Source organism: Hyperolius riggenbachi, chromosome 1, assembly GCF_040937935.1.
Source record: "Hyperolius riggenbachi isolate aHypRig1 chromosome 1, aHypRig1.pri, whole genome shotgun sequence".
NCBI classification, from domain to species: Eukaryota; Metazoa; Chordata; class Amphibia; order Anura; family Hyperoliidae; genus Hyperolius; species Hyperolius riggenbachi.
The window spans coordinates 575,462,715-575,475,976 of record NC_090646.1 but is presented as its reverse complement, the minus strand read 5'-3'; the positions used below and the strand labels follow the sequence as shown (position 1 = coordinate 575,475,976).

Genomic DNA, 13,262 nt, shown 5'->3' with positions numbered 1-13,262 from the left:
GTCTGACCTGCAGCTTGTGCCCCTTACTACCAACGTCTACCTAAGCTCCTCTCTTCTGATCAGTCATGCTGTCTGCTCTCCTGTGTATAGTACTCTGCTCTTCAAAAAGTGCAGCACGCACACCATAATGCTTGCTTTCAACAATCAAGGATTGTTAGGGTGACAGTTTGGGCATAAGTGTTGTACAGATGTACTTTTTGGTTGTAGCAAGTTGAGTGAACTGTTGAAAGAGGAGGGGAAGAACGATGAAAGGATAGTGCACAACTGGGTGGGGAAAATGCAAAAATAAATGTGCTTGTTCATTGCTTGTTTAGAAATACTGCATGCTGGATCACTAAATAACGTTATTGAACACCTGCACCTATCTCTAGCCAAGACCTTGTACAGTAAAATAACTTGGTCCTGTTTTAGGAAGCCTTATGCTTGGCTGCCATGTCTCCGCACACAGGGGACAGACATCATGACCATTTATATTTTTGACCAATTTAGATTAATAAAATAGGTTTTCTGAAAGAGAAGACCTGCGGGCTGTCTTGGTTATCTGTTTTCACATTTTTTTATGCTGCCTGGTTGACATCTGGACAAAGCACAGTAGATCGGTGGATCAATTGCCCCCTGAATTGTATATCTTAACTCATGCACATAACATTTGTAGGAAAACATTTCAAAGTTAGAATTTTTTAACACACCCTATTTCTGCTTTTGGTTACTTGTAAGCGTTGCCTAAGTGGCTTCCCTTTAGCACCAGTCATCTCAGATAATAGCCACACCCTTTGTAAGCCTGATTTCAATTGCATCTGAGGCGGACCAATAGCAACTAGTACTTCATGACATTTAAATGAACACAAACATTAACTAAAGAGTGTATTTTTTAATGTATTTGGAATTTTTCTTTAAATGGTAAATCCCCCAGTACAAAATGTTTGTTTTAAGCACATCAATAAAATGCTTCTATTTAAAGGATTTTTTTTAAATGGATTTTGACTCATCAGGGGCTGAGTCCCTGATGAGTCATATGACGAAACCGGTAGGGCGTGGCCTCGTGACGCTGTGTGGAGACACGAGTCTGGCATCTAGGAGGACATCCACAGGAACTTTTATTACATGCGCATGATTGGATTATAAAATGTGAGTGCACTACTTGTCTTTTAATCTTTTAATAAATGATATTACACTATTGCGATTCCGCTTTGAGTCTTTTAAGGAAGAAGACTCTGCAGGACTTGGGAGGCTGATTGTTCACTAAAGCGCTGTTAGCTGGTCCTACACATGATCAGCATTCGAATCTGGTGAGCCCGCAACTATATCATTCATACACACTGGGTGTATGGTGACTTGCTTTAATACACGGGTGATCACTGTCACAGGTGGAGGTGTGCCTATTTACCATCTAAACAGTATTACGCTATGCCATGTGTTTGTTTGCTCTGAGGTACGCATAAGAGGAATTCTGAGAGGGGAGCGTCAGATGACATCTGATACATGCTGTTTATGCTGATTGTAGCTTGTCAGCCATTACATCTGGTGAGCGTGATACCTACTACTGTGAAGGAAGGCTAAGGCCATTGGACATTATAGTGAACTGTTGAGAACTGCCATAAGGAACTGGGAAGGCTATTTTGGACTATATGTGGCTGGTGTGAGAGCGCTGTACCTTTCAATTACATTTATTTAGGGTGTCAATACTCACCCAGTTGTATAGCGATCCATCCAGCTAGCATTTGTGATTTTTATAGTATCATTGGAAACCTATGCACATTTGATATTGTTTATTGTTTGCCCGATAAGGAGCGCATATACCACTGTGTCCAATACTGTAAAGTAGTTTCAAGGGCAAACATGATCAAATGTAACCATTTCTGGAGCTCACCCAGAATTCCGATCAATGCCTTTAGCCACCTGACATCTAATCTCTAACAATAAATGCAAAGGCTTCCATTTAATCTTGAACACACTGGATAAAAAAAGAATAGAGCTGCACAGCTCAATATTACATTTTCTGCTATTTGATGAAATATACTTTTTTTGCCCTTTTTTTTTTTGGAACGGAGTGACTGCCTTGACATTTAAGAAACGCAAATAACTTCATGCCTCAAACCAAAAATGCTGCGTCAAGAAGATTTCCCTAAGCCACAGTTCTGAGCTAGAGAATTTATTATGATAAATGGTGCTCTTTTGAAGAACATTTTTGGCTGATTTTACAATACTGTTGGAGTTAGTAATTTCCTAAAACACAAAACACTTAACACTGCAATGGGCAGAAGTGATTCTAGGAGATCTGCAGTGGATGTTTGTCAACTTTTTCAAATAGGAAAAAATAATGTCAGTTTAAGCCACTCCTCCTAATTCCAGTAGCCACACCCATATCAGTGCAGTTTATGTGTTGGCATAATGGATAGCACTCTAAAGCTGCATACTCACCACCCGATGAGTCCTGCGATGTCCCCTTGATGACGGTCGTCAGTCACGCCTCTTCATGCCACCGGGTATGCACGCCGTCACGTGACGCTACACACCAGGAGTGAACCAGACTTAAGGCGATTGCGGTACGTTGCACGGGAGTTGTCAGGGATCTTATCGATCTGATCCATCATGACGGTTGTTTTTGCGGCATGACGCTCGCGAAACAACCGCTCAGCACTCACAAAATCATCGGCTGTCAGGAAAATCATCATGAAAATCATGATGTGAGTACATAGCTTTAGACGTACAGAGCTGTGGTACCCAGGTCAAATCTGCCCCAGGACAGTATTTGCTTGGCACTTTTTGTCCCACCTGTGCTTGTATGGGTTCCTGCCCACAGCATATTTTGTTCCTTCCAAAATAGTCCTAAGACTATCCTATATTCATCTATTTACTAAGTCGTAAGTCACAAGCTGCATCACAGCAAGGAAAAAAAATGAAGGGGGGAGGGGTTTTTTGTTGTCTCAAAAAGCTGACTGAGAGTGTGACATTTTATTGCATATTGTGTATACCATTGTCTGTATGTATTATTATGTACCCTGTGTTAGTTTCTTACTCTGTAGAGTGCCGTGGAAAATGCTGTCGCTTTATGAACTATTATTATTATCATTTATATGTCAATTGCACAGCATTTTCTTCATTAACCTGATAGATGATTAACTTTTTTTTTTCACAAGAGATTCCCATATCATAATCATGCTATTGCATTTGGATCCCTAGTGTTTTTGAATAGAATATATAGCCTAGGAAATCAGCGGCTGTCTTCCCCTAGACATGAGGACTTAAAGGATAGAGAGCTCAAAAGCACACTGTCTTGACAAGATGCAATGGACATAACTTGAAAAAAATATGGATAATTTCTAAAACATTTTTTTTTAGAAAACTCAAGGTTTTATTTTATTATGAAATCAGCGCTTGTAGGGTGAATGCCTGCCTTTTTTTGACCGTTGGAATAACCCAAAATAAACTATTTGTTTTTCTTTAATATTTTTTAACATTATTGCGTATTTATTTTTGTCATGTAAACTGTATTTCTGAATGTGTGCATCATTAAGTCTTGAGACTAAAAAAAAAGGAAAAAAAGTTAAATCATATACAGTTCTTGTGTAATTATCTTGGAGATCGTGGCTAAGTATCACATTTGGGATTCTGCCAAGCTGCTAAGAGAAGATAAAAAATACAGAATAGAAACCAAACTTGTTCTTAAAGCTTTTTGGCATTAACCTTGAGAAAAACCAAAGCCGTTAAGTCAAGATAAAGGTGTTTGATGATGTAATTACATGTGAGGTAATAAAATGTCACTCACAGACATGCTGGAAAAACATGAAGAGTTCAGAGCTTGCTAATTCTTAACCATATAAGTAAAACCTGAGCTGGAAAGTAAATATAAAGTATTTTTACTTAATAATGATGAATACCAATGGACCTTTTGCACAGTTCACATACTCAAATAAACGTTGCCATCGAAATTTTAAGTAAGGGGCAACATCTAAGAATATTGTAATCATAAATATGTAAAATGTACTTTAAAAATGTTATACATATTAGCAAGCAATGGGAAATTACATCAGATTTTACTGGTTTGCATTTGCTTATTGTATTAAACTTTGCTCTTTCTTAACCTCCCTGGCGGTAAGCCCGACCTACGTTCGGGCTAGGCGCCGGAGAGGATCACATGGCCCCCGGAGGATTTTTTAAAATAAAATGTGAATTATATGGTTAAGCTAGCACTTCGCTAGCTAACCATGCCCTCCAAGTGCCTTCGCTCTCCCCCGATCCCCCCGATCGCCGCCATTATACGTACCCCTGTGATAGCGCAGCCTCCCAATCAGTTCCAGGCTTCGCTATGGGGAGGATCAGGACTGCGCATGACGTCATGATGTCGATGCCATGGTGATGAGTGAAGCTGCGGCTCTTGCGGGATCGCGGAGGGGTAAATATTGCCGGCAGCGATCGGGGGATCAGAGAGGTGCGGCGGGGCTTGGGAGGCATAGTTAGCTAGCAAAGTGCTAGCTAAAGCATTTAAATTACATTTTATTTAAAAAAAATCCTCCCGTGGATGCAGCCTATGAAACTGCGTACCGCCAGGTAGGTTAAAGACACTGAAGCGAAAAAAAAATTATGATATAATGATTTGTATGTGTACTACAGCTAAGAAATAAAACATTAGCAGCAGATATATGAGTCTAATATTGTTTCCAGTACAGGACGAGTTAAGAAACTCCAGTGGTTATCGATGCAAAAAAGCCATTGAGCTCCATGACTTTCAAAGTCGCAGAGAGTTCTGTCTTCTGAAGCTTGTTATCTCAACTGTCAGGCATTGTATTGTTTTTTTCTTCTCCAGAGGAAAGGTCAAAAGTTCATTTGCCTGCTCTGCAACATCATTTAGAATGTTGAGTAGTGTGTAAACTGCAAATATTAAAGAATGATGCAATGTTATAAAAAACACTATATAACTGAAAATAAAAATATAAAAATATTTTCTTTGCTTCTAATGTTCTAGTAATTATCCGTATTACACAACCAATTCATGATATCATAATTTGTATTTGCTTCAGCGTCTCTTTAAAGAACACCTGAACTGAGAGTGATATGGAGGCTGCCATATTTATTTCCTTTTAAACAATACTAGTAGCTTGGCAGTTCTGCTGATCTCTTTGGCTGCAACAGTGTCTGAATCACACACCTTAAACAAGCATGCAGCTTATCCAGTCAGACTTCAGGCAGAAACACCTGATCTGCATGCTTGTTCAGGGTCTATGGCTAAAAATAGTAGTGTTAGAGGCTCAGCAGGACAGTGAGGCAATCAGCATTGCTTAAAAGGAAATAAATATGTCAGCCTCCATATCCCTCTCAGTTAAGGTGTGCGTTAAGTAAGTTCATATAATAATATAATATAACTAATCAGTAAATATAATATATAATAATATATTATAATATAAATAATTAGTAAACTACATGTTTTTGTTCTTGTTTTAGCAATATGAAAACTGGAGACCAAACCAACCGGACAGCTTCTTTTCTGCTGGTGAAGACTGTGTTGTCATCATTTGGCATGAGAATGGCCAGTGGAATGACGTCCCATGCAATTATCATCTCACATACACCTGCAAGAAAGGAACAGGTATGTGCTTACTGATTGCTTTTAAACTTCAAGAAAACACTTTAAGTGTATGGATAGTTTTCAACATTATTTTTGCACTAGAATCTTTTCTCCATTCCCACCACAACATTGTATTTTGGTTTTGTACTGTAAAATAGTGATTGTGTGATCCGTACCCAGTGTTTCCAAAACTAGTGAAAACACTGAGAGTTGCCCAGCTTTAAGTGCTACTTTATCATTGAAGCTCTGTAACTTTTTCTCATTAGATCACACTGGTGGCGGAAAACACAGCTTTATTTACAAAAGGAGGATGTAAACACAGCCAGATGAGATATTTAGTAAAAGTGGAGTTCCTCCTACCTCCTAGACTGTGTTATGCCTTGTACACACCATGCGATTTCCCGTCAGATAGATGGATTGATTAGATAACTTCCAACAGGTCTGAACTGATTTCCGAACATTTTTCTGATCCATTTTCCAATCACTTCTATACAAAATCAATCAGAAAAACCAGTGGAAAACAGATATTCAACCCTTCTATCTGATGGGAAATTGCATGGTATGTACCAGGCATAAGTAGTAGTAAGGGTCAATAGCAGCTGCTATGGTGTCCTGGAGCAGAAAGGGCCCAGTGGGTACTTGTGTATTCACCATTAACTTTTTTGTGTTTCTCCACCCTCTGACTTTTTTATCGGTGCCCATAAACTATTTGTAGTTTTGATTGCATGATAATGTATAGTGCATGATAGTATATCCATAGGGTAGGGGCAGGTGGAATTGCTTAACCTCCTAAGCGTTACGCCGCTCAGGAGGTTCTGCAGCCTCAGAGTTCCCCCGCGTAAGTCGAATAATTGCATACCTGCAAAAGGTTTAGCTAGCACTGGGCTAGTTAGTATAGGTGGCCAGCACCCCCGAACACCCCCGATCCAGCCGCCTATACATTACCCAGCCTGGATCCAGCGATCGTACAGCTCTGGTCTTCTCTATGGGGAGGATCGTACATGACGTCATGACATCACCGATCGTCACCATGTGCAGCCACAATCCTCCCCATAGAGAAGACCGGAGCTGTGCGGGGAGGCTGCGCCGATCTGGGTAATGTATAGGTGGCAGGATCACGGATGATCGGGGGGGGGGGGGCTTAGCCTAGTGCTAGCTAAACCTTTTGCAGGCATGCAATGTATTAGATTTATACTGGGGGACTCCTGAGGTCAGCAAGCGGCGTGCCCAAAACAGTGTCGGGCATACCGCTCAGGAGGTTAAAGAATCCATTTTTTTTTTCCTGTGCATAAAAGTCATACAGTAAAACATAAATAAAGACATATTTATTAGCCCGTGCTCAACATTAGAGAGATGACAGCTAAATCAATTTTGCATGATTGTAGTTTACTCTTCAAAAATGATTGTTGAATTATTAACATATGATATATTATTTTCTGCCTTTTTAAGTTGCCTGTGGTCAGCCACCTTCGGTAGAAAATGCAAGAACATTTGGCAAGTCAAAACCACGGTATGAAGTCAATACCATGGTCCGTTATCACTGCAAAGACGGCTTCATCCAGCGACATATGCCAACTATACGATGCCGAGGTGATGGAAGGTGGGACATTCCTAAGGTCACATGCATGCAATGTAAGTATCACCCTCTTTTCAAATTGAACCTAGGAAACCTTCATTAGAAATGTGCTTAAATAAATAAAAAAAATCCTAGCGTAAGGATCTGTCCAAAAAGCAGAATCAATTTACTGAAAAATGACAACAAAACTTGTAACCATTTCCATTATGTTATTTCATAGCCATCTTTTTGATTTTTTTTTTCAGAGAATACAGGTGAAACTAGAAAAATTTGAATATTGTGCAAACGTCATTTCAGTAATTCAACTTAAAAGGTGAAACTAATACCGGTATATAAATAGACTCATTCGTTGCATGCAAAGTAAGATATTTCAAGCCTTTATTTGTTATAATTGTGATGATTATGGCTTACAGCTTATAAGAACCACAAAATCAAAACCTTAGCCCATTAGAACATTGTGAATCCGTTCAATATTCCAGGGTCAAGACTCTAATCAGCTAATTACTCAAAAACACCTGCGAAGAGTTCCTATTTCATAAATTAGTTTCTCCTTTTAAGTTGAATTACTAAAATAAATGGACTTTTGCATGATATTCAATTTTTTGAGTTTCAACTGTATCTTTTTATGCAAAAAAAAAAGTTTGTGGTTAAATTATTATAATCTTCATCTTCGCCTTATCAAGGCAAGAAATTTGGGCGCCTGAGGTGCTGCCAAAGTTGGACTTCTGCCATAGGTGCCTGAGGTGCCCAATAAATAGCAGGTGGCGGTGCCTCCTTCTGTCCCCCATGTGCCTCCTTTTGCCCCCCTGTGCCTCTTTCTGTCCTTTTTTGATGCCTCTTCCCCCCTGTGTATCGTTCTGTCCCCCTTTGTGCCTCCTTCTGCCCCCCTTTGTGCCTCCTTCTGTCCTCCTGTGCTTCCTTCTGCCCTCCATTGTGCCTCCTTTTGTCCCCCAGCTCTTCCTTCTATTCCCATTTGTGCCCCCTTCGCCCCTCTTTGTTCCTCCTTTTTGTCCTCCTTTCCTCTCCTGTGCCATTTTCTGTCCTTTTGTGCTGCCTCTTCCTCCTGTGCATCCTTCTGTCCCCCTTTGTGCCTCCTGCTGCACCCCCTCTGTGCCTCCTTCTGTCCCCCATTGTGCCTCCTTTTGTCCCCCGGTTCATCCTTCTGTCTCCTTTTGTGCTTACTTCAGCCCCCCTGTGCCTCCTTCTGTCCCACTTTGCAACTCCTACTGGCCCCTGTGACTCTTTTTGTCCCCCTGTGCCTCTTTCTGTCACCTTGTGCTGCCTCTTCCCCCAAGCATCCCTCTACCCCCCCTTTTGTGCCTCCTTCTGTCCCCCTTTGTGCCTCCTTCTGTCTCCCTTGGTGCCTCCTTCTGTTTCCCTTTGTGCTTCCTTCAGTCTCCATGTGCCCTTTCTGTCCCCTTTGTGCCTCCTTCTGCTCTCCTTTGCACCTCCTTTTGTCCCCCTGTGCCTCTTTTTGTCCCCCTTTGTGCCTCATTTTGCCCTACTTTGTGCTTCCTTTTGTCCTTCTTTGTGCCTCCTTCTGTCCCCCTCTGTGTCTCTTTCTGTCTCTGTCTATGCCTCCTTCTGTCACCGTTTCTTCATCCTTCAGTCCCCCTTTGCAACTCTTTCTGGCCCTTGTGCCTCTTTCTGTCTCCTTGTGCTGCCTTTCCCCTCTGTGCATCACTCTGTCCCCCTTTTGGCCTCCTTCTGTCCCCTTTTGTGCCTCTTTATGTCCCCCTTTGTGCCTAATCTGTCACCCGTGCCTCCCTCTGTCCCACTTTGCCTCCTTCTGTCCCCATTTGTGCCTCCCTGTTTCCCATTGTGCCACTATCTGTCCTCATCCCCCACCTGCGCTCCCCCAGAACAGTGTGTAAAGGCAGAGTGTGTGGTAAGTGTCTGGTTTTTTTTGGGGGGGGGGGGGTAGTGTGGTGGCACAGGACTTCCTGTCTGAGGTGAAAAAAAGGCTAGAGACAACCCTAAATGTTATATCATGATAAATACAACCGAATCTCAGGCAAGACATTTTTGTCAGTATGGACTGGCGTTAAGATGACCAGCTTACTTTATTCCGCGGACTGTAAGCCAGCAGCCTGCTGGCCTGAACTATCATAGAAAAGATGTTATCAAAAGCTCAGACTATATAGTGCTGAAACAATGAATACTGTCACTGTTTAAGCAAATCTATACCAGGTTATTTTGCAATAATGCAGCAATTAATTGTGCGACTCAGTTTAGAATTGTCTAGCATTTCCTTAAAAATGCAGTGGTTACAATATATTTGTGAGAAAACATCCAACGTGGCCACTTTAATTTTTGTAAGTCATTGATCATTTGATGATCTACGGTTCCCAAAGTTTTACAAAACAGGCTGAAATTTTCCTGTTTGAGCAACAAAAATGTCCTGTTTGGAGCCACTTTGACAGCTTCTTTTAGATTTTATTGGTGTCTGCCTTACTTTTATTAGCTTTTTCTCATTTCTTATACAGAATACTGAAAAAGGAATACAATTTACTTTTCAGTACAACTAAAAGAATATTTATATCTGTCATGATATTGCTGTTCCACACTTCTTAACCTTTTGACGTACTAGGTTCAAATAAAGCTACAGACACATACAACATTAAATTCAGCTGAGAGAGCCAATAAAGACCACCTAGGGATGCGTGTAACATTTGTACAGTTGCACCTGATTTCCCTTGTTGTGTTGGCCAGTGACCAGTGAGCCCCATACGGGATTGATTTTGCCAAGTGCGGGACAATGGCATTGTTCTTTTACTCATCCGCCTGCTCTGTGCCACTCTGTTGGCGTACCTCAACTCTTCATAGTAAAATCATTCCTGGATAGCCTAGAGGCTAATAACACATCTGTACATCTGTGGCCTTGCACTGGTGTTTGAAGGGTCAAGTCCTTGTTCCTTCCAGGCAACAGTCCTTGTACGTGTGTACGAGGCTTTGAAGTCCAGGTGCAAGATTAACCATCTGATCAACGTTGTTGTATTTCAAAAATTACTGTATTGTATTCAAAAGTAACAAATGTGGTATTTGGCTTTAACTTTTACACCAAGATTGTTTTTATTATCAATGTTTATCAACATAATATTTAATCACACGTTTACATGTAATCTCTGAAATAAATGTTGCTAATTCTGCACAGTATATATTGTATGACAGTTAATATTCATTTATTTTATACTTTCAGCTTCTGCCTACCAAAGGACTTATTCCAAAAAATATTACTACAAATTTAGCCCACCTGAGATGAGGGCTCCACTGCATGTACCCAAACATCACCATAACTGGAGGAGGAGCTGGCAAGAGTCACCACGCTGAATGCCCCAGCTTTATCATTAATGGACATCATAACTGCCAAAGTCCTACTACAATACAGTGCCTTTCACTAGACTTCTAAGAAATATTATCTGTCTGATCTGATCTGGGACTGGACAATGGCTAAAGACAACCAAGAAAAACAAGAACGAATTTTCAAGTGTTAATTAGAGGGAAATAAACCTGCATATAAAATAATTTCCAGCCAACTAGAACAGTTAGTTTGTGTCATCAATGCGAACAAATTTTTGTATTAATGCAAGCTTACATTAATATTTAAACAGCTTGATCCTAGCTTGGGAGATATTTGTAAATAAGATGATTTAAATATGTTTTCTAATCATGTATATAAAATTTAAGTAGTCAAACTAAAGTCAGGCATATTTAATAATAACTGCTCTATGGCGCAAAGGCTAAATAACTAATTATGCAAATAATACTTCACTAAGGCTGGAGAAAATTGAAAACATGGCGAAAAAAAAATTAGTGCCAGATGATGAGATTTGTGAGAGGTACATCATGAAGACATCTGTGCCATATAATCTAATTTTTTGAGTTGTGGAAAAAGAAAATTATAGGTTCTAAGGGAGAAAAAAAATTCCACACTTACGGGATCAAGAATTCTTTGTTGACTGCAATAAAATAATGTTAATATTCATCCATGACCACTTTAATACAAAGAACTTGCCGGATGAATTTTCATTGTGTAAGTCTGTAGCTTTTTTTTGTTTTGTTTTGTTTTTTAGACTTTATTACTGCTAATCTAATCCATGGAGAAATTTTTTTTTAAAAAAAAGGTCATTGATGCAAAGTCAGACCTGACATAGATGCACCATTTTTGCATCATAATATGTATAAAGTTGCATCATTTTTTTGATGCAAGTTTTTAAAATTCTGTCATTACTGCTGCACAAATAGATGCAATGTTGGGAACACAAACTGAGTCAGTTTTGATTTTGCGTTATGAAAAAGGTCTTCTACAAGGTCTCCTACCAGCTTTCACAAGTAGAGGAGCCTTCTTCTGTGTATTCAGCACACTAGTTGGTGTATCTTGAAGGTGCATTTTACAATTTTTTTTTGTAAAAAAATAAAATAAAATAAAAAAGAAAATAATTTTGTATATAATCATTTTCTAGGTTTTTTTTTAAAATAAAATGAATGTTTATTGATATATGCGGCAGCTGTGAAGCATACAGAGATAAATGTAGGAAGCCATACCTACACCATGTTGTGTGTTTCCTTGGCGACCACAATTTAAAACATCAGTATGTCATCTCTTGTTTTAGGAACAAGTGGGGGATTCATTTTAAATTTTAAAGTTTACAAGTAAAAGAGATTCAGGATAGTTGTTCAAACAAATGTGGAGTAACCATTTTTTTTTATATCTGGGTAGTACCATTAAAAAACTATCGCATATATAATAATTTAATCCTAATCGTTATTCGGTGACCTAACAAAAAATTCTTCAATGTTTTCCAGTTTAACGTATCTCCTTTCTAATTTAAAAGTATACCACAAATTGGACAGCCATTTTTAATTTGAACCAATTCCCATATGAATTTAAGCTATAGATTTAAAAGGAACCTATGGCACAGCCAGACATTTTTTTTCCATTAAAAGGCTGCCCTTTTTGTGTTTAGGCACGTTTTAAGCTTGAAAAGAGGAGAACCAGGCAACACATTTATTGCCTCAAATATCATGTCTGTAATGTTCACATGATTTCATCCAAGAAAAATAATGTGGAAATTATTGAGCAAATGAACGAATGTAACAGATAAAAATAAATAAATAAACATTTCTATAAAACATAAATTTGTGTGTATGCTTCAAAGTTACAGTTCCGATTTTAAGTCAAATGTATACGATGTCTTGCAAGTGTATTATTTAACCAATACAGTTTGCAGTGAAATATTGTAATACTCTTTTTCACTGCTAGTGGGCACTGTGAACATCTCAAAGCTGCTCCTGTTCAGAAGACCAAATAACTTGTTGTAATTAGGCAACTGAGTTAAATACGGTTTAGTGTGATCGTGGCTGGAAGAAAGCCATTCCAAAAAAAAGTGAAATATATGTAATATGGCTTCTCAACCAACAGTCTGAAAAACTTATTGGGCCTTATTTAATAACAGAATGGGAAGAGTGCAGTAACAACCAATCACAAAGCACCTGCCTTGAACCTGGGCATACCAAACTAATCACATCTAGACTAATTTGGGTGTTATGGACAACTGCACATCCATATTTTTCATCACGTTATTATATAAAGCTCTTGTGTGACTGATGCATTCCTATGACTGCTGCACCTTGTGTTATCATTCTTTGTACTTGACAGCAATGCACCACAGTGTTGACCTGTATGTTTTTCTACTATTACAATGCACATAATAACTTTTTTTCTGTATTTATATTATTACATGTATAGTATATAATGTGAACTTTTGGGTATTTGTGAATGAAAGTCTAAATCTTTGTAACTTTTATATCTGCTTTTCTTTCACCAAAGAAACTTTGTTTTGTTTGCTAGTGTATGGTTTATAGTGTTTTTATTTATTCTAAATTTTTGGAATTTTTCTAAATAGAAAAATGTGTAATTGTAGGAAAAACAAATAAACTCTAAAATGCACAAGTGTCCTGCAGCTGCTTGGTAGAGGGAGGCATCTAAGCTCCTCAGTACTTAAAGGGTAACTAAAGTGACATAATACGAAAAGGTACAGTCCTTATCCTACTTAATATTCCTCCAATATATCAGCACACCAAATTTAATGGGAATACGCTCTTTATTGAGCCATCTGT

General features: G+C 39.0%; 1 protein-coding gene across 2 annotated transcripts in view; it reads left to right on the top strand.

Annotated features, from left to right (window-relative positions):
* The window catches only part of VCAN (versican), a 156,225-nt gene extending 143,302 nt beyond the window's left edge, over positions 1-12,923 (top strand). For both annotated transcript variants that reach the window (XM_068247930.1, XM_068247934.1), the window contains 3 exons: positions 5,443-5,587; positions 7,016-7,198; positions 10,342-12,923. In XM_068247930.1, the coding sequence (XP_068104031.1) occupies positions 5,443-5,587; positions 7,016-7,198; positions 10,342-10,472 (459 nt within the window). In that variant the 3' untranslated portion in view covers positions 10,473-12,923. The remainder of the gene's footprint in view (positions 1-5,442; positions 5,588-7,015; positions 7,199-10,341) is intronic.
* Positions 12,924-13,262: the final 339 nt, after the last annotated feature.